The sequence below is a fragment of the Cervus canadensis genome, chromosome 1, assembly GCF_019320065.1.
Source record: "Cervus canadensis isolate Bull #8, Minnesota chromosome 1, ASM1932006v1, whole genome shotgun sequence".
Taxonomy (NCBI): Eukaryota; Metazoa; Chordata; class Mammalia; order Artiodactyla; family Cervidae; genus Cervus; species Cervus canadensis.
This window is the reverse complement of record NC_057386.1, coordinates 25,561,992-25,581,422: the sequence shown is the minus strand read 5'-3', so window position 1 is coordinate 25,581,422 and position 19,431 is coordinate 25,561,992. Positions and strand designations below refer to the sequence as shown.

The following is a 19,431-nucleotide window of genomic DNA, read 5'->3' as shown; positions in this document are numbered from 1 at the left end:
CCAGGGGGCGGGCGCACTTTGACGCCCGCAGCACCCACCTTTCCGTTCCCCGGGCCGCAGCTGGGCGGGCCTGGGGTACCCAGGGTTTCTGGGCACTCCAGTCTGCGCGCGCTGGGCGGACCCGGGAGTGGGCTGGGCTGGCTTCCTGACCGGCAGCGGGAAGGACCCGCCCGGGCCCCGAGGGGCGGGGCCTGACGGGTTTCCCGGTGAGGGGCGGGCTTGACAGGCTGTGGGAGGAGCCGCGCCCCGGGCCAATGGAAGGTGAGGCTTGAGTTTGACGGGCAGGCCCCATCCGGCGTTTGATAGGCAGGGGCCGGGCCCGGAGACTGGAGGGCCAATGGGCTCGCGGGGCGGGGCCTACGTCGGCGCCGTCCGGCCGGGGCCCGGCCGCACTGCCCAGTCTGGCCCAGCTGCCTGCCGCGGACACGTTCCTGTTGCCGCCCTGCCCGCCGCCCGGGCCGCCCGCCCGCCCGTAGCCATGAGCGCGCTCCACCCGGGCCGAGCCCGCCGCCCCCTGGACTAGTTCTGCCGCCGCCCCGACCCGCCCGCACCATGGAGTCTCCTGCCCCGAGCCCGCCCGCCGGCGTGCCCACGTCCAAAGGTAGGAACGCCCGGGCTGCGGACCCGACCTCTGCGCGGTCTCCCGGCCGGGCCCGCACCCGGGCAGCTTCCCTGCCCGGAACCCCCTCCCTGATCGGTCTCGGGCCCAGCCCGAACTCTGGCGAAGGTTTCGTTCTGATCACCCCACACCAGGTCAGAAACCTTGCTTGGACCTCCCCATTTGGGCCTTAACTGCAGCAAGGGCAGGAACGAACGCTCCCAGTCTGAGTCCCTCAGTTGGGACCCAGGTGGGATTCACTCCCATCTTGCACCCAGCCCCTTTCCACTCCTGCGTCCCAGGGCTGTATCCTGGCTGGGGTTTAACTTCCCTTCTGGGGATCTCTCTGTAAATGCCCCCTCCCAAGTGGGTGTCCTGGCTACGGTCCAGTTCAGATCCCCCCTACCTCTCCCCCAAGTCTCTCCATCCTAGTAGGCCCCACATAGCCCCATTCCTGGCCGTCCTTCAGCCCTGTCTCTGTGAGGGGGACTCTCTTGGCCTCCCACCACACCTTACTGCATGGCCTCTCTCTCCACTGGCTCCGCTCATCTGGACTTGCAGGCTTCTGTCTGCACTGGGGGAGCTCACCTCCTCTTGTGCTGGTGTCTGCAGGGTTGATTGCTACCAGGTCTGTCCCCGCTGTCTGTCTGGCAGGGCCAACTGCCAGGCGGTTGCTGCCTGTGCAATGGTCTTGCTTTTGTCTTCTCCAAGCAACCGGCCTTCTTGGAAATTTTTGTGAGGTGGCGGCTGCGGCAGCAGGATTTGTCATGCAGAGGGGGAGGACGAGACTTGGAGGGTGAAAGGGGGATTTTTTTTTGGCAGGAAAAGGAAAGGATGTTTTTGGCATGTCAGAGTCTCAGAGGGCTGGACTGTGTGAGAGATTTCCAAACCGGACGCATCCGTAATGAATGGGCTGCCCCCGCCTCCCTAACCTGCTGCTGCACGCCAGTAGCAGGAGTGTCCTTATCACACCTACCTTCCGTGGACTTCAGGCGTAGGATGTGAGATAGTGAATACTAAAGAGTTCTAGGCGATTGTGGGTGATGACGATGAGAAGCGCTTAGCAGACAGTCTGACTATGTTACTGTTACCATTTTTCTTGCTGGAAAGACCCCAGCCATGTGGGATCCAGGCCTTGCCTCTCCTGGGTTGCAGCAGCAGAGTGAGGAGGAGAAAGGTAACAGCTGCCCCTTAGGGGCCCTAATCAGGGGTTACCCCTGTCTCTCTCTAGGTGGGGCCGGGGTGGCAGCTGGATGGCTTGTGGGGTCCCAGGGAGGGTGTGGGTCCTCCTTCCCTGCTGCTGCTCCTGGTGGCTGCAGTGGCTGTGGACCCGAGTCCAGCCAGCCAGGTGGAGGGTAATTAAGTCTTAACCTAAGTGGGAGGCTGGGTCCCTGACTGCTGCCTAGCTACTGTGAGTACCCAGCAGGGACTTGCACCGCCCCGACCTCGTGGAGCTGGGGAACCGGGAAATCGGACATTTCTCTTCCCCAGCTCCAGGTGTAGGCCTAGCCTGGCCAGGCTGTGAGACCTCAGGCAGGTCCATCAACCTCTCTGGGCCACAGGGTTTTCATAGGCAGAAAGAAAAGATTGAAAGCAGTGTTTGTTTTTGAAGTCCCTTTCTGCTGTTCTAGGCAGAGGATGCCTCATTAAAATAAAAATTAAAGTTGCAGGGTTGGGAAGGGAGAGGAGTCAGGCGTATGAAGAAATAAAGCACTTTGGGGAAACACTCATATGTTGTGTGACTTGAGCCCTGTTATTGTCTTCTCTGAGCCTCTCAGCAAAGAGAGGGCCAGGATGAGTTTCCAGTTTGTGGGTCTGGATAACAGATGATGTTGAGTAGGTTGGATGGAGGGTCAGGGCTCTACTCAAGGCCCAGGGACACCCTTAACCTCTTTGGGGTTTGTGGCAACACGTGGCAGGGAAGCCACAATGCCCCCCCACCCGTACCAGAAAATCCCAAACTTTTCCCATGTGCCATGCATTCACCCATTTATGGTTCACAGCCTCATTCACAGACAAGGAAGCTAAGGCTCAGAGGTGTCCAGCGCCTTGCCTGAGGTCACACAGCTGTGACAGGTGGAGGTGGGGTTCTAGTACTCAGTGCCCAGTGCTCCCCTGTGTCCCATTTCTGTGCTGGGTGCTTGGGCTGAGCTAGTGGCACACTTCCCCTTCCCCCATCACACCTCTGTCCGGAAGCATCTCCTTGAGCCCATGCCTGACCTGGAGGATGGCCTGAGCCAGAGATGGTGCCTTATGTGTGCACAACCCTTTACAGCTGGCACACTTTATGCTCACTGCAGTGAGGCCCATTTGACAGGTGGCAAAACTGAGGTCAGACAGGAGGAGTGGCTCGACCTAGCCCTTCCACAGTGATGTCCTCCTTCACACCTTCTTGAGGAATTTGGACCAAGCAGGGTGTGGTTGGCACCTGACCTTAGGGAGCTTTACCTCTGAGCTTCCTGCCCTGCAGGGATGCCCTGCCCTGCCTTCCCTGCCACTGGCCTGAGGAGTTTCCAAGAGTGCATGAGGCCCCAGGCCCCATAGCCCTGATATTTTCCCAGCCCCCTTGCCCACAGGCCATCTCTGCCTGGGGTCAGAGGCTGAGAGCAGCCAGGGTCAGAGGGCAGGGGCACGTTTGGATAGCACAGTCTGGGATGCTGCCTCCAGCCACATTTGTCCTTGGGGTGCCCCCAGCTGCACTGTGAGTGCTGCCCCCATGGGCACTTCCTGGTTGATCCTCCTGTGCCTCCTGCTGCCCCCTGGGCACACTGAGGCTGCAGGCGCACGGTGTCCTGGCCCTTCCTGCCATGTGGCTGCCCTCCCCTACCCGTCCTGTGCCTGGATCTTGGAAAGATTGGAAGGTGGCATCTTGGGGACTTCCCCCACCCCTGGCATGACGCACAGGAAACTGTCTATCAGCCAGCCTGTGGCTCAGGGCCTGAAGGGAGCAAAGTTCTCAGTCGCTTGTGTGGGGAGAGGGCCGGGGCAGCAGGAGGCTTCCGGCGGGTGAGTCAGCGGGCACTGGGTACTGACTCACTCTTGGGGCATGCCAGCCTGCCGGCTGCAGCTTAAAGGGCCAACGCCTGGCTGCTGGTGGGTGGGAGGGGGGCTGAGTCCCCACCTCATGGGCCAGCCTCTGGTCCTGGGTTGGGCGTGGAGGCGGCCCCCTCCCTGGACCTGGTACAGGGTGGATCCAGACCCCTGCTCCTGGCCCCTCGCCCATCCCCCCAGGAACTTCCTCTTGCTCGTGGAGCTGGAGTAGGTGGTGGTGACTGCTTACCGCCCTCGGCCCAGGGGCTCCTCCTGCTCAGATGTGCAGCTGGGGGCTCCAGGCTGCAGAGGAGCAGAGGTGGTGCGGGATGCCCTGAACTCCCACAGAGGTGAAGACTCTGTGGTCAGATCCCAGCCCAGCCCCTCTGCTGTAATGTTGGATGTCCACTGCCCGCTGTAATGCTTTCAGTCCCCTGGCATCGCCCAGCTCTCGGATGCAAGGCCTCAGTTTCTTCACCTGCAGAATGGTTGTGGGAACCCTGCATGCTGGCAGCTGCGAGGATGTGTGTAGACAGCCTCATCCCCCTCGCTGAGTACCAGGACAGCAGAGACTGCCCTCTGCCTATGAGGAACCTCAGTGAGACAGGAAGTGGGGCAGAGCCTGGGCTCAGGGGTGGGTGGGCCTGTGTTCGAATTCTGACTCGCTCCACTGCTTCCCAGCTTCCTCAAGTGCCCTCTCTGACCCTTAGTCTCCTCCTTTGTAAAGTGAGAGTAACCAACCCCCCATCTCAGAGTGGTGGCAAAGGTGGGAGATAGTGTTTGTCAAACGTCATCTGTTATTTTTTCATTGTTATGGTGGTGGCAGTTGTTCGTTGGTGGATGAGCAAACAGGACAGGGACCTTGATGGTGGACTTTAAGCCCTATGACACGACTCTGGCTGCAGCTGGCACCTGCCAGGCTCTGGTCCCTACGCTGGAGCCGGGAGCTTCATGGCCTCTTGGGCCTTCTGGGGAGGGCTCGTGGGGAGCAGAGAGGATGGGATGGTTGCCTCCCCCACAGTGTGGGGTATGGGGCACCAGGAGTCAGGAGAGTGGGAGACTCCTAGGCCAGGCGCTCAGTGGGCAGAGCCCCTTCAGGGCCAGGCAGGGCACTTGCTGTGGGTATGCAGGGTTGGGTGAGGACTGTCCTGACTGGGGAGCACCCTGGCTGGAGAGAAGGAGGCGGTGGGAAGGTGATTCTGAGGGTCCAGCTTCAAGGTCTGCCACTAAGCTGATGGGGAGCAGCCGGGAGGCAGGGCCTTGGTGACCGTGGGGAACATTGTCAGTGTCTTGGGAGGGGTCACTGTTGGGCTGCAGAGGAAGAACACAGAGAGCCCCATGCCGGCGGGATGGGGGAGATGGGGTGGGCCTGCCCGGAGCTCAGCTCTGCACGCTGGAGCTCATCACCTTTAGGGACTGTACCTGCCTCCGCTCGATGGTGCCTCTCAGAGGTGCCCACAGCATTGCCCACGTGAGTCAGGCTTCTTGCCCAGATGCTTCTGTGGTTGCTTCCCCTGCAGTGGCTTTGGGGACCCCTGCCCCCTCAGAAAGGGTCACCAGACACACCCTGATGGGGACAGGTACCTGTCACCCTCCCCCTGTGCTGAGGACCCCTCTCTGGGGTGTCACTGCAGGCTGAACTGGCAACCCAGGGGTTGTCCTGGCTTCTCTGGGAGGCTATGTCCAGTCACCCTTCTCCCCCTGGTGCCCCTCCAGGCAACCCTGAACTGTCCTGCTGCTATGTCGGGGCTGGGCCTACAGCCTCTGCTGACGCCTCGCAGCAGGTGGGCATCCATTCCTTTCACGTGTTTTAATTGCACGTATATCACAGACACCAGAAGGATACATAGAATGTACCTCTGCATTTTAAGGAATAAAGAAAAGGGAATTCTGTACTCCTGACACCCAGCTAAAAAATATCTCACATTTCTGTGCCCCTGAAGCCCTTCAGTGTTACCTCTTCCTGACAACTGTCCTGACTTTTGTGCTCATCATTTCTGTACTGTTGTTTTAAATCGAGCCCTAAGGTACATGTGGTGTATTTAAGTTCACTGACTTGCAGGAGTCCTGGGCCAGCATCAACACCGTGGTCTGTGGGGCCAGCGCTGGTGTGTGGTGGGGGTGGGGAGAGGCTGGAACTGGCCAGCAGTGAGGAACTGCACCACGGGGGTGATACTGGGGCCTCCGCTGAGGAGTCAGCATGTTAACATTGTGGAAGCACTGAACGTGTCTCAGCGTCTACAGCTGTTATTGCTTCAAGTGAATCTCAAGTTCCCAGTGGTGCAGTGTTCCACCTGGGCAGCTGTACCACCAGCCCTGACTTCCATTGACTGCATCATTGTGTAGCTTCCAGGGTTTGTCTTAAGCTTTTCACAGCGAGTGGTGTAAGGGGACAAGTGAAGGGCCTCAGGTGTCAGCAGGAGTTTGGGTGCCATTAGGGAGTGGAAAGGGACACACTTTGAGCCCGGTGTCTGGGGGCCAGCAGCAGAAGCTCAGTCCTAGCCAAAGGCCCTGAGCCAGACGGCCCTGGGCCCACAGCTGAGCATGTGCCCTGCCGGCACAGCCCGTAGCCCCAGAGCCGGGTCTCCACTCACTCCACACCCGCCTTGGCTCTTGTGCAACCCTGTCGCCAAAAGCAGGGCTCTCTCTGCTACAAGTTCAGATCCCACCTTTGTGCCTTACAGGCTGGGTGGTCCTGGGTAAGTCCTTCCACTCTCTCTGAGCCTCAGTGTCCTCATTCATACAGTGGGGACGAAAGAAGCACCTGCCTGTCGAGTTGTCAGGCAGAGCACTTAGAGCAATGCCCAGCCTGCATGGAGCTCTGTCCCCACCTCTGTACCTGCAGCCCAGGCCCGCTCAGGACCTGGTTGGGCACCCGGAGCCTGCCCCTAGCACGGGGGTGTGCCAACTGCCCAGCCATGACCTCAGTGTGGAGTGATTTCATCCCGTTTTACAGACAAGGCAACATGGCTGGTTGTCAGGGGTGGGGGCCTCACTCCAACGCCCTCTTGCCCATGACAGCAGCAGCCTGCCACTCACACGCAGGCCCTTCCTGTCTCCTCTAGGTGCCATGATGCTCCTGGAGGAGGAGCTCTTCGCTTCACCTCACTCAGGGAAACCAGGGCTCTCCACTCCAAGGAGCCTCCATGGCCAGGCCTGCACCTGCCATGGCGCCCCCAGTGCTGAGCCCACAGGGAGCACCAGGCTGGGCCGGGCCGCTCAGCCCGGCAGCCCTGCCCCCCTCCCTCCTCCCCCCACACAGTGGCGAGGTGGCCACTTGGCCACACGCTGGCTCCCTAAGCCCTGGGACCCTGCCTCCCTTGGGCCCCCACCTCCTGAGGCCTCTCATCTGCAGAGTCCATGGGAGGGCACCAAGCCATCCAACTCACAGCCTCCGTCCCCTCAGCGCTGAGTAGGCAGGCCCTGTGGCCAGGTCTGAAGACATTTGGCAACTTGGGGTGCTGCTGGCATCGGCTGGGTAGAGGTGCCGCCCCAGAAGCCAGGATGCTCTAGCCCAGGACGCCCAGCCTGGGGAGAGAGGCCCACAGATGAAGGGGCCCTGGGGGCCTTCTGAGGAGAGGCTCCAGGTGTCTGCCCACTCATCCCAGGCAGATGCTGGACCCCTTCCCAGAGGTGGGTGGTTCACCCTGCTCTAAGTACAGCTGGGCCTGGGCCTTGTCTCCCCAGGGGCACTGATGCTCCTGTCATCACTAGACAGCAGTGCCGGCCCCCCCACTGCTGGGCCCAAGCTCGTGGGCCCATCTGGATTCACAGATGAGACGCTGAGGCTGTACGGCAGGGTGTGCTGGAGGCTCGATCCAAACCCGGTCCACAGGCGGCTTCAGGAGGGTGTGCTGGAGGCTCGATCCAAACCCGGTCCAGAGGTGCCTTCAGGAGGGTGTGCAGTCTGTGGCAAGGGGTGCAGGCCTTGGGCGGGGGGCTGGAGGACGCACTGGGCTGCAGGAGAGGCGTGTGGTCACTGTTTCTGCTCTGGGTGGTCTAGTTCCAGGGCTGCCCAGTGCTTGCGATGCCCATTCTTCTTCAGCACCAACTGCAGGCCGGGCACCAGGCCACATACCCAGCTGGCCGAAAGGTGGGGACACTACTGCTTGGAGAGGTGACCCCTCTTCGGTCCCCAGGAGGTGTGGGGTGAGGAGGCATTGCCTTGGGGCTCAGGCCCATCCAGCACCCTGGGGAGGGGAGCGGGCTTCCTGGGGCCCTTGGTGTTGGCAAACTTCAAACAGCAAAGGCACAAACTATGCAGGTGTGGAGAGAGTGGGCCTGGCCAGAGCTGGCCCTGCCTGTGCCTCAGGTGTCCTGTCCAGGGGCCTGGGCCTGCTCCCGGGAAGGCTGGACCCTCTGGTCCCCTCTCACCTCATGCCCTCTTAGCTGGAGCTGGGGACAGGGCCCCTCCCGGATGGGGAATCTGAGGCCCAGAGAAGTGAAGGCTGCCTGGGGCCGTGGGCAGGGGTGAGATGAGGCCTTGGGTCCAGCTTCAGGCCTGAGTCCGCCCTGCCTTGACCCTGTAGGCCTGCTGGGCTTACCTCCCCCGCTAGCCCCCCACCCCTCCCACCTCCCGCCAGACAGGAGTGAGCTGGGGTGAATTGCTAATGGCATCAGGTGTGACTGTGGGTCCACCTGAAAGTGTCCTCACGTGTCTCTACCCGGGCCTGCACACAGGGTGTCTGTACACGGGGCTCCTGCACACACGGGGCCTGCACACGGGGGCCTGCACACACGGGGCTCCTGCACACACGGGGCCTGCACACGGGGCTCCTGCACACACGGGGCCTGCACACGGGGCTCCAGCACACCCGGGGCTCCTGCACACACGGGGCCTGCACGTAGGGGGCCTGTTCACAGGTGCCTGCACACACGGGGCCTGCACACGGGGCTCCTGCACACACAGGGCCTGCACACGGGGGACCTGCACACACGGGGCCTGCACACAGGGGGCCTGCACACACGGGGCCTGCACACAGGGGGCCTGCACACACAGGGCCTGCACACGGGGGACCTGCACACACGGGGCCTGCACACAGGGGGCCTGCACACGGGGGGCCTGCACACACGGGGCCTGCACACATGGGGCCTGCACACACGGGGGGCCTGCACACACGGGGCCTGCACACGGGGGACCTGCACACACGGGGCCTGCACACACGGGGCCTGCACACATGGGGCCTGCACACACGGGGCCTGCACAAGGGGCTCCTGCACATAAGGGGCCTGGTTACGGGACGCCTGCATACAGGGGGCCTGCACATAGGGGGCCTGTTCACAGGGTCCTGGCCCACGGGCTTGGCTGTGGGTGATGCCTGTCAGACAAAGCCCCACTTGCTGGGTGGCTTCAATACTGGACTTCCTGTCTGGTGGCTGGAGCCCATCCAGGTGTCACAGGTCTGGTCCTGCTGTGGCCGCAGATGATTGTCTTCCTCCCTGATGCATGTCTTGTCTCTGTGTCCAAGCTTCTCGTTTTTAAGGAGCCTGTTGTGTTGGGTCAGGGCTCCACTTTGTGACCTCACTGTGACTTGGTCATTTCTGTAAATCTCAAGTAGGATCATGCTCAGAGGTACTGGGTTTTGGGACTTTAGCTTTCACTCTTTAGGCCTGGAAGCGCAGGGGCCTCATGGGGGCCGGGGAGCAGGTGCATCTTCCTTGGGGGTGCTGTCTTTTCTCAGACGACCGTTGAGTGACTGTTTGAGGATGATTGGCAGGGCTTAGACCCTCTAGCCTGGGCTGGACATGTCCTCCAGGTGCCTGGAGGCCTTGGGGTCCCATCCCAGCACTGACCACACTGGCCTTTGGCATCTGTGTCTGTGCTGGGTCCTTGGGGCCTGTCCCTCTCTGTCCCTGGGGAGGTTGGTTGACCAGTGATTGACTGCATGCTCCCTTCTCTCCCTCTTAGGAAAGTCTAGGAGGAAAAAGGATTTACGAATCTCCTGCACGTCCAAGCCACCGGCGCCCAGCCCCACGTGAGTTGGCCTCAGTTCCTCTGGCGCTGCTTGGAAGGCCTCCTGCAGGGGCCAGTGTGGGGGCCAGGCTGCCTGTGTGGGCAGCATCTCCTCTAAGCAGCTGCGGGTGCTGTGTGCCTTGCACATCCTCTTGGAGCCCTCCTTGCCCATCTGAGGGCGTGTCCATGTGACAGGCCATGTGCTGCCCCGCAGATGCTTGGTGACTGTGCGGGAGGCGGGGACCCCCTTGAGAGGGCAGAGCTCTCTGGGGCTCACGCCTTCACTCTCCCCTGCAGGCTCCCCCGGAACCTGGACTCCCGGGCTTTCATCACCATTGGAGACAGGGTAGGTGTCAACAGACCCTGGAAGGTGTCTGTGGGTGGAGACAGAGCTGCGCTGTGGAGGGGGGCTGGCTCCCTGATGCTGACCAGGTGGCCCATCTGGTGGCTACCTCCTGTGCCCTGGGGAGCTAGAGTCATGGTGCTGAGTGTGCAGATCCCTGGCTCTGCCCAAAGGGCCTGCATTTCACTGGCACCTCCCGACCCCAGTGGTTCCCTTGGGAAGCAGGCTGGAAGGCCGTGTGCTGCCCACAGGACATGCTGAGGGGTCTTGTTCATCCACCTGCTTGCTTCCTCTGGCAGCAGGTCAAGAGGGAGGGTGGGCGACCAGGGCCCCACTGCTCCCTGGGAGGCAAGGCCTTTCTTTTGTCCTGTCTGTGTCCCCAGAGCCTGAAACAGGGACTTACACCGTAGGTGATGAATGAGTGAGTCTGGCCACCTGAGAGGGTGGGGCGAGAGGAAAAGGGCATCTCTCTAGGGCCCAGCACCACTGGGAGAGTTTCCCAGGCTGATGTGCTGACACCCTGTAGCAGCCTTTGTATGTAGGTGCTGCACCTGTTTTAGAGAATGTGAGGGGACGCTCAGAGAGGTTACGTGACTTACCCCAGGACACACAGCAGAAGTGGCTTGTGCAAGACTTGAGCACAGGTCTGACTGGCTGGTGATTCTCTTTTTCTGCTGCCCCAGCATCTCCACTGGTGCCTGACTTGGCTCCCCCGAACCCTCTCTCCTTTCTGTCCCCTAAGAACTTTGAGGTGGAGGCGGATGACCTGGTGACCATTTCAGAGCTGGGCCGAGGTGCCTATGGGGTGGTCGAGAAGGTGCGGCATGCCCAGAGTGGCACCATCATGGCTGTGAAGGTGAGCAATGTCCCTGACCCAGGGCTGTCAGAACGGGGGGCACCTGGGGCTGCACCCCTGCCGCCCAGGCTCTGACCGCAGCACCTCCCCCTGCAGCGCATCCGGGCCACCGTGAACTCTCAGGAGCAGAAGCGCCTGCTCATGGACCTGGATGTCAACATGCGCACGGTGGACTGCTTCTACACCGTCACCTTCTATGGGGCCCTCTTTAGAGAGGTGAGGAGACACAGCCAGCTTCCCCACTGGCCGAGTCAGCTGGCAGGAAGCCCAGGAGCTTGGGGTTACCCCAGGGAATGCTGCACCCAGCCTTCTCAGGAGGCTGTCCTGGATGGGGGTGGTGAAGGGACCCATCGGCTAAGGTCAGAGCTGGGATGAGCCATGGAAGGAGGAGTCTGGTTGGGGAGAGCCGAGGTGACAGCGGGGGGAGGCTGCCATGTGGACCCAGCAGTGCCGGCGAGCCTTGTGGGGGAGGGGCTGGGAGGTCAGGGAACCCCTGAGGGCTGAGGGGTGGAGGTGTGTCAGGGGCTGGCCGGCTCCAGGGAGATGGGCAGGGGAGGATGCCAGGCTAGGTAGCCCTGGGTGGATGTGGCTGAGCTGTGGCTGTCCACCTGCAGGGAGATGTGTGGATCTGCATGGAGCTCATGGACACGTCCCTGGACAAGTTCTATCGGAAGGTGCTAGACAAGGGCATGACGATCCCAGAAGACATTCTCGGGGAGATCGCTGTGTCTGTAAGTGGGGTTGGGGGGGGGTCCCAATGGTAGTGTCTTGGGCAGAGCTGGGCCCCCCATGTGGCCTCCAGCTGTGGCCCTGCAGCTGGGCAGCTGCCCTTGGAAGCCCCAGGTGCCCCCACCCTGGACCGGAGCCTTCCTGCTCAGGAGATCCCAGGGTCCTGGAGCCGCACAGATTTAGCAGAGCCAGGATCTCTGGGCCTTCCTGTGCATCTCCTGAGTTTCGAGGCCACAGAAAAGGACTTAGTGTTCACAGCTTCCTTATCCTGAAGATGCTCGGAGGCAGCTCACAGAGGCACGCGGTCAGGGGAGAAAACCATGGGTCTGTCTCTTGAGCTTGCATGTCCTAGGGCAGGTGGCTCCCTGGGTGTGAGCACCCAGCAGCCAAAGCAGAAGGAGAGTGGGGTCTGTGTACCTGTGGTCCTTATCCCTGACCGTAGCTGCGAACACGTAAAAATACCCCCCAGGGTGTTGAGTCAGAATCTTCGGGGTGATTCCTGTGGGGAGTGGCTCTGGGCATGTAGCCCAGTGACTGCTGTGTGTGTGTGGGGGGGTGGATGCAAGGAGGCTGCAGAAGGGCCAGATTCTACCCAGGAGTCTGGTGGAGGCAGGGACAGCACTCTGGGGCTTCATAAGTCAGACTCCGCAGGGTCTTGGTCACAGCAGCTGAGACCCTGGCCCTTTCAGAGCAGTGTAGGAACCGGGTATGTCAGCATCAGGGTGGCCAGGACACCACAGCAAAGGCTGGGATGTCGGCGGGAGCCTCAGGTGGTGAGGGGCTGGGTGTGATCTGGGAGAGGGCGACAGACAGCCCTGGGTGGGGAGTCTTATGACTCTGTCACTGTTGATGTGACCTGTCTCTCCCTACTTCCTATCCCAAACACCAGATCGTGAGGGCCCTGGAACACCTGCACAGCAAGCTGTCCGTGATCCACAGAGGTCAGTGCCCGGGTGGGCTGGTGGGGAGGGGCCTGGCCTCACACACATGTTCCCGCAGTCCTGCTGGGCCTGCAATGCCAAAGCTCTGGGAGGCGATAGGCTGTGATGTGCCTGTTGGGTCCAGGCCACTGTCCACTCCTCTCAGCCATTCCAGTCAGCCCCCAGGCCCAGTCCTAGTTTTGTTCCCTGGTGCTCAGAGCACGGACAGGATGGACCTCCATCCTGGGAAAGCTGGCCCATCTTGTCTTGACGTGTTGTTTATGTGTTGAGGAGCATGCAGGTGGGGTGTGTACCGCTGCATGAATCTGATCATCGTTTACACTGGGTCACCCCTACCCTCCCCTCCCCTTCTTGCCTTGTCACGCCCCAGCCCCCGACTCCACTGATTTTCCCACAGGGGTTGGTTTTGCTTGTTCTCAGCCTCCCAATTGGGCCGATGATTCTGAGACTCAGTGAGGTTGTGTGTGTCCTGCCCGTCCCCTCCCTCTGTGTTCTGAGGGGTCTGCTTTTCCACACGGAGTTCATTAGGCTAAGCCCCTTTGACCACTCAATGGTCCCCAGGCCATTGCTCTCGGCTGGTTGTCCTGGAACCTTTGGTCGTCTCTCTGTGCATCTGCAGAAGTCCTCATAAAAGGCAGGAGGGATGGGCATGTATCCTGTGCATGTGCTTGCTGGATGGTCCCGCTGTGCCCTCTAGCTCACTCCCTGTCCACTCCGTGCCCGCTCCGTGTCCACCATGAGTCCTGGGGCTCAGCGTCTTCCTACAGACCTGCCTCCTGTGTCTGAGCTGCTGCCTTGTGCTTCCTGGCCAAGACCACCTACCCCTCAGGGTGGATATTGGGTGGTTTACAGTGCTCACACTGTTAGTGATGGGTTCCCTGCATCTGGGTGGACCCCAGAGCCAGAGGTTGCACTGGTAAGTGGAGGCTGAGTCCCAACTGTGAAGCTGCAAAGACATGGTCCTGGGTGAAGCCCTGGAGCCAGCTTCTCTCCCCACCTGTAGCTGGAGGCCGGGGCTCCTGACTGTGGCTACCAGCTCTGACCTGGGCAGTCGGGGCCAACAACCAGGAGCTGAAAGGCATGTCCTACCTCTGGCAGATGTGAAGCCGTCCAACGTCCTTATCAACAAGGAGGGCCACGTGAAGATGTGTGACTTTGGGATCAGTGGTTACTTGGTGGATTCCGTGGCCAAGACAATGGACGCTGGCTGTAAACCCTACATGGCCGTAAGTGGTTCCCAGGCCACGCCCAGAGGAAGCAGCCAGGCTCGGGCACTCGGCCGTGTCCTCCTGCTCCATCACGAATGAGGCCTCCCCAGACGCCGAATTTTCTGCTAGAGGGAGTCTTCTGCTCAACCCTGTCCACCCCTTTCTGACTGACCCCACGGTGTCCATTTGGATGATAAGTTTCACCTCGGGGGTGGCTGGTGGGGCCTATGGGAGTTGCCGGTGCCCCAAGGTGGGAGCCCCACGTGTGGCAGCTGGGTGGCAAGATTTAGGCTTCCACCTGAAGACCCTGGCCCTCACTGGCCTCAGCTTCCACATTTGCTCTGGGGGAGGTAGGATAGGTGGGCCCTGGCCCCTAAGTTTTGTGGGGGACAACCAGACCCAGCTGAGGGGGCCTGGGTGACCCTGCTCTGACTTCTCTTCCAGCCCGAGAGAATCAACCCAGAACTGAACCAGAAAGGCTACAATGTCAAGTCAGATGTCTGGAGCCTCGGCATCACCATGGTACCGCCTGGGGCGCCCTTGCTGGTCGGGTGGAGCATGGGTGGGGGCTATGCCAGGTCTGTGAGCTTCTGGGGGCCTGCCAGATAGTCTAGCCCGGACAGAAGGGTTGGTTGGCTTCACGATGTGAGAAGAGACAGTGCCATCAAAGATTATGGTGTCCTTAGTGGAGCGTCTGCAGGTGCCTCACGTCCTGCCTGGGTTAGGGCCGCGTTATTCTGCTCCCGTCTGTGATGACTTGTCTGTCGGACTTCCTCAGGGCTCGTGGTGCTCACTGAGAATGCACAGCCAGCCCCAGAGCAGCTGGCTCCTTGTGCACGAGGGCTTCACGACAGTGGCGAGGCTCAGCCCTGCCCTGCTCGTTCTTGCTGCTTCTCCACCTTTACTCCCACAGATAATGTCATACCATATGTCTCTGTGCCCAGAGGCTGCGTATGTTTTCGTTTTTCATTTTTTGAGCTCTTTTAGAAAAAAATTACCAGAAGAGGAATGACTCGATCCAAGGTTTGGACACTTCTCTGTTTTCGTCCTTACAAACTCTGGTGGCCGCTGCAGCCCGGGCAGGGGCCTCACTCCTGTGTGCTGGAGTCAGTGGAAACTCTAGGAAAGAAAGGAGGCTGTCTTTGTCCTATGAAAATTCAGGGTCATAGCCATACCCGCCACACTGCGCCACCTCCAACGGTGGCCATGTTTGTGTCTTGGCTGGAAGGGAGCTTGGAGCCTGATGAGAAGGTGCTTTCTGAGCACAACTAGTGACCTATTTGGGTGCGTCTGCTTGAGTTGAGGTCTCTCCTGTTTATTACGATGATCGCTTGTCAGGGAGGTGGACCTGAGTTTTCATGTCAGTGGTCAAAATTAGAAGCAGAGTTTGTTGTGAACCAGCCGGTCTTTCCTACAAGTGACTCCTGCAGGCGAGGCATGGGGCACAGGGAGATCTGTGTCCAGTAGAAGCGATGAGGCTATGGCAGCCTGTGTCCAGGGAGTCGGGAGAAACAGTGACAAGATCAGAGTGGGAAGGCTTCCTGGAGGGGAAGCACTGGAGACAGGCTTCCCAGGTGTTGTTGGCTGGGTGGTGGGGGCTTTGTGGAGGAGGAAGAGCTGCAGACTTCGTTTCCTAGTGGAGCCTGCTGGATTGCTGCACACTCCAGAAGATGAACCTCTCAATCTCATTCCTCCTGCAAGCTCATGAGAATCATTTCATTTCACGCTTGCCTTTTCAGTAATAACAACAGCCCACATAAATGGCAGCAGACGCTAAAGGAGTTGCTGAGACATTAGGGAGGAGGGAGTGGCCTGTGGGGAACTTCGAAGCTGATCACTCTTCTAAGGCACTTTGTTGACAGCGGCCTTAGGGGGAGCACCCCAGGCTGCCAGCCCTCTGATTTTTCCAGGTTAGCTGGAACTTGGGTTTTAATGCAAAACCTTCTGAATTCAGATTGTTTGAAAACCTGATAGCCAAGCCAGTCAAAACTCAGGGTTGAATTTGTCCCATGAGCTGTCGTCTTCGCTGGCTAGGAGAGAAGAACTAACTCCTCTGTCCCCTTGGCTCTCATCTTTGGACTGATGTCACCTGTCGGCCCCTTGACCAGCCTCACAGTGCAGCTCAGATGCTGGACCAGGACTAGGCAGGATCTTTGAAGGTTTTGCTTCCGTGTGCAGAGTGTGGGTGCCTCTGACCTGGTGCTGCTATCTCCACTGCAGATTGAGATGGCCATTCTGCGATTTCCGTACGAGTCCTGGGGCACCCCCTTCCAGCAGCTGAAGCAGGTGGTAGAGGAGCCGTCCCCCCAGCTCCCAGCTGACCGTTTCTCCCCTGAGTTTGTGGACTTCACCGCACAGTGGTGAGTCTCAGCCCTGCTCAGACCTGAGGGCCTCCCTGGGCCCAGTCAGTACCCCTCCCTGCCCTGGCTAGATCCCATCCTCCCTGGGTCTGGTCTCCTTTTTTTTTTTAGCAGATAAACCGCCAAAACAGCATCAAAATACTAGGCAGAAATAGTTATAGTATAAGGATAATTTGACAAACTATGGTCCTGGGAGGAGTTTTTAATACAGTTCCTCTAGAAATGGACAGATCACATAGATCAAAAAAGAAAATGAAGAGCATATGGAAGATTTAAATGCATAGTAAATTTGCTTTTGTTGATGTTTAGAACTTTGTATCACATTAAAGAATGCCCACAAGATCCTTATAAAGATTAATTATGTTTGAGATTACAGAGGAAATAAAGGAAAAGGCAGGAGGTAAAGTCATATAAGGCCACATTCTCTGACTGTAATTAGGAAATACAGGAAATACATAACTATGGAGAAAAAAGCTACAAGGAAATTAAAAGTAAATTCTTCTAATATACTCTTGGTTTATAAGAGAGATCTAAGAAATAAAATTATAAAGTAATGAGAAGTAAAGACAGTGAGAGTATAACATACCAACAGCTATGTGCTGTGGCCAGAGAGACGCTCAGGGGAGAATTCACAGCCTTTCTTTCTTTCACTGGAAAATAAGAAAGTCTGAAAACAAGTGCGCCTGGCAGACAGAGTCATTCTCTCCCAGGACCCATGGTAAAGAATTTCCACTCTTAATTAAGGACACCAAGCATATGATGGTAAATGGTAGCATTTTAGTATTGGGATCATTGGAAATCTCCTAGGTCCCTATAGAGATAAGAAAGCTCATACCCCAGGAGGCAAAGAAACTTGGTCCAGTCTCTGTGGTGGGCACCATGGATCCCACTCTGCCCTTGGAAGCCCCCAGGACAGTTCAGCCCTTTCTTTCCTGAGCCTCGGGAGCATGTGTGTCCCCTTGCTGCTTGGGCAGGGCCAAGCCCAGCCTGACTTGACTGGCCTGGATGGGCTGGACTCGCTTCCCTGCCATCCTGGCCCCAGCCTACCCTGTTCTCTCCTAGCCTGAGAAAGAACCCCGCGGAACGCATGAGCTACCTGGAGCTGATGGTGAGTATGGGTGGGGCCCTCTGGGAGAGGGCTGCCTCTATGCACAGCAGTGGGCAGCTCCTCTGGCTTGCCTCTGCATTCAAAATTCTTTGAGGAACTTTGTCGCTCATTGGCTCACTCACTCGTGTACCTGGCTCCCTCTTTCACCCTTCATGCCAGGCCTTTAGAGTGAGGCAGAGGGCCAGCAGGGCAGGTGGGCCATTTTATTTGGAGGCATCAGGAGGTTTTGCAGGGGACGTGGGCCTCGAAGGATGAATGAGGATCTCCTTGCCGATGGAGAGGGCACTCCATGTGGAAGGCCCATTGTGGGCAGAGTCCTGGAGTGTGCGGGCAAGAGCGAGTTGAGGGCAGCAGTGAGAGAGCTGAGGAGGAAGCCTGAACACTGTCTATCTGGAGGGCCTCCGGGGGCAGAGGTGTTGGAAGGATCAGGGTGCGGGTTAGGACTAGGAGTTGGTTGGTTGCCCCTCCAAGGTGACTGCCTTCTGTACCCTCAGGAGCACCCTTTCTTCACCTCGCACAAAACCAAGAAGACTGACATCGCTGCCTTCGTGAAGGAGATCCTGGGAGAGGACTCGTAGGGGCAGGGCTTGGACCTGCTCCAACCCTCTGTTGGGGCAGTGCTTGCCCACACCCATAAGCTACTGCCGCCCTGGCCTTGGGCGCCCAAGAGGAATCCAGGGGGCTGCTCCTGCCTGACAGGCAAGGTCCCAAGTGCCAAAGAACCAGACCACCGGGGACCCCCAGTGCCTCTGCCCCTGCTGCTCCAAGGACCCCAAGACTCTGGACTTGGAGGGGCCTGATGCCCCTCACAGAGAAGGCAACTCTGCCTTGTGCAGGCCACTGCCTTGGCCCAGCCCTGGACGCCACCCAAGTTGTATATTTTTTTATCTCTCGACTGAATGGACTTTGCACACTTGGCCTAGGCTGGCCACACCTCTGTCCCGGCATTGGTGGGGGGACCCAGCATGGGGATGAGCCACGTGAATTCCCTGGAGCCCCCACAAGGCAGGTGCCAGAGCCGCCGAGGCCTTCACCCCAGCACTGGCAGACGGGGCTCTAAGGGCACTGGGGTTACCTCGCCCTTGCCTGCCGCCTCTAGGGGTGTTGTTTCACCTTTATTTTTTTAATTTATCTTCCTGATTTTTTCTTCCGCTTTGTGGGTTTGGCTGGTTTTTCTTGCATGGTTTGGAGCCGATCATTTTTTTGTCACCTGCTAGGGGACCAGCAGGCTAAGACCTGCCCTCTCTGCTCAGGCTGGGGTCTTGGGAGATGAGCCTAAGTCTCTGCTCAGAGAGGTGCTAGGTGAGCCACCAAGCTCATTCTGCTTGGGGACCGGCTCGACAGGGGCTGTGGATTTGCTTTTGGTATTGTTTAAAAATATATATATATATAAAATATTTTTTTTTTTGGAAGAAAGGACTGCCTGTCTAGGGTCCTGTCCCTGATGGGTTGGGGCAGTTGGCTGATTGCTGTTTTAATAAAAAAAAAAAAAAAAGTGGGGCAAAAGGTTGTGTGACTGTGTCAGAGCTGTGAGCCCCCCTGCTGCTCAGTGGTGGCTGGTGGCTCTGAGGGGCAGGGACAAGTGGCATGGTCAGGGGAGCCTCTGACCTTCCAGGGCTGTGCACTTCCACATGCGAGGACACAAGGCTGCCTCAGGCCTGTGACGAGGCTCCAGGCCCTTGCTGGACACTGGACAGAGTGGAGACTTGGGCCTAGTCCCCTGGGGGCAAGTGCATTGTCAGGTGCTGCACCCAGGCTGGGCAGTCACCTCACTGAGGGTAATTTCATTGTCCCAGCTCACAGATGAGTCCAGAGAGGTGAAGTAACTTGTCCAGAGCCACACAGCTTATGATTGGAGAACTAGGCTCTGGGACAGAGGCAGTGGGGCAGCTGGAGGACGGCACTCTTGGCAGGGCTCTGACTCTGTGATCATTGAGGCCTGGGCTGAAACCCTGTTCCTTCAGACTGAAGTAGAAGGGAATTTATTTGCTCACATAAGCAGAAGTGTGCCTGGCCTCAGGCACCATGGGATCCGGGAGCCAGGTTAACCTCCTGTGGAACTTAAATCACCTTACTTGTTTCCTCTGTCTCGGTTTTGTACTGCCACACGGGGCCATGTCAGGACTCAGTAGCTGCTACCAGCTTAGCAAAGTGGTCCAGAACTGCTGAAGCCCCAGGACTGGCTCTTCTCAGCTGGGAAGGGTCACAGGCTCATCCTCATGCCCATCTTGGGCAGCAAGGATCCTGCTCAGGAGAGTTCTCTGGCCTGCACTCCAAGATCTGAAAGCAGGGCCTTGCTGGCCCT

The 19,431-nt window shown here is 58.8% G+C and overlaps 1 protein-coding gene across 1 annotated transcript; it reads left to right on the top strand.

Annotated features, from left to right (window-relative positions):
• Positions 1-387: 387 nt before the first annotated feature.
• Positions 388-18,632, top strand: MAP2K3 (mitogen-activated protein kinase kinase 3). Its single transcript, XM_043472195.1, has 12 exons — positions 388-601; positions 9,537-9,603; positions 9,879-9,927; positions 10,667-10,780; positions 10,877-10,996; positions 11,395-11,511; positions 12,399-12,450; positions 13,549-13,676; positions 14,103-14,180; positions 15,879-16,018; positions 17,081-17,126; positions 17,621-18,632. The coding sequence occupies exons 1-12, from the start codon at positions 553-555 to the stop codon at positions 17,702-17,704; spliced, it is 1,044 nt and encodes a 347-aa protein (XP_043328130.1). The 5' UTR covers positions 388-552; the 3' UTR covers positions 17,705-18,632.
• Positions 18,633-19,431: the final 799 nt, after the last annotated feature.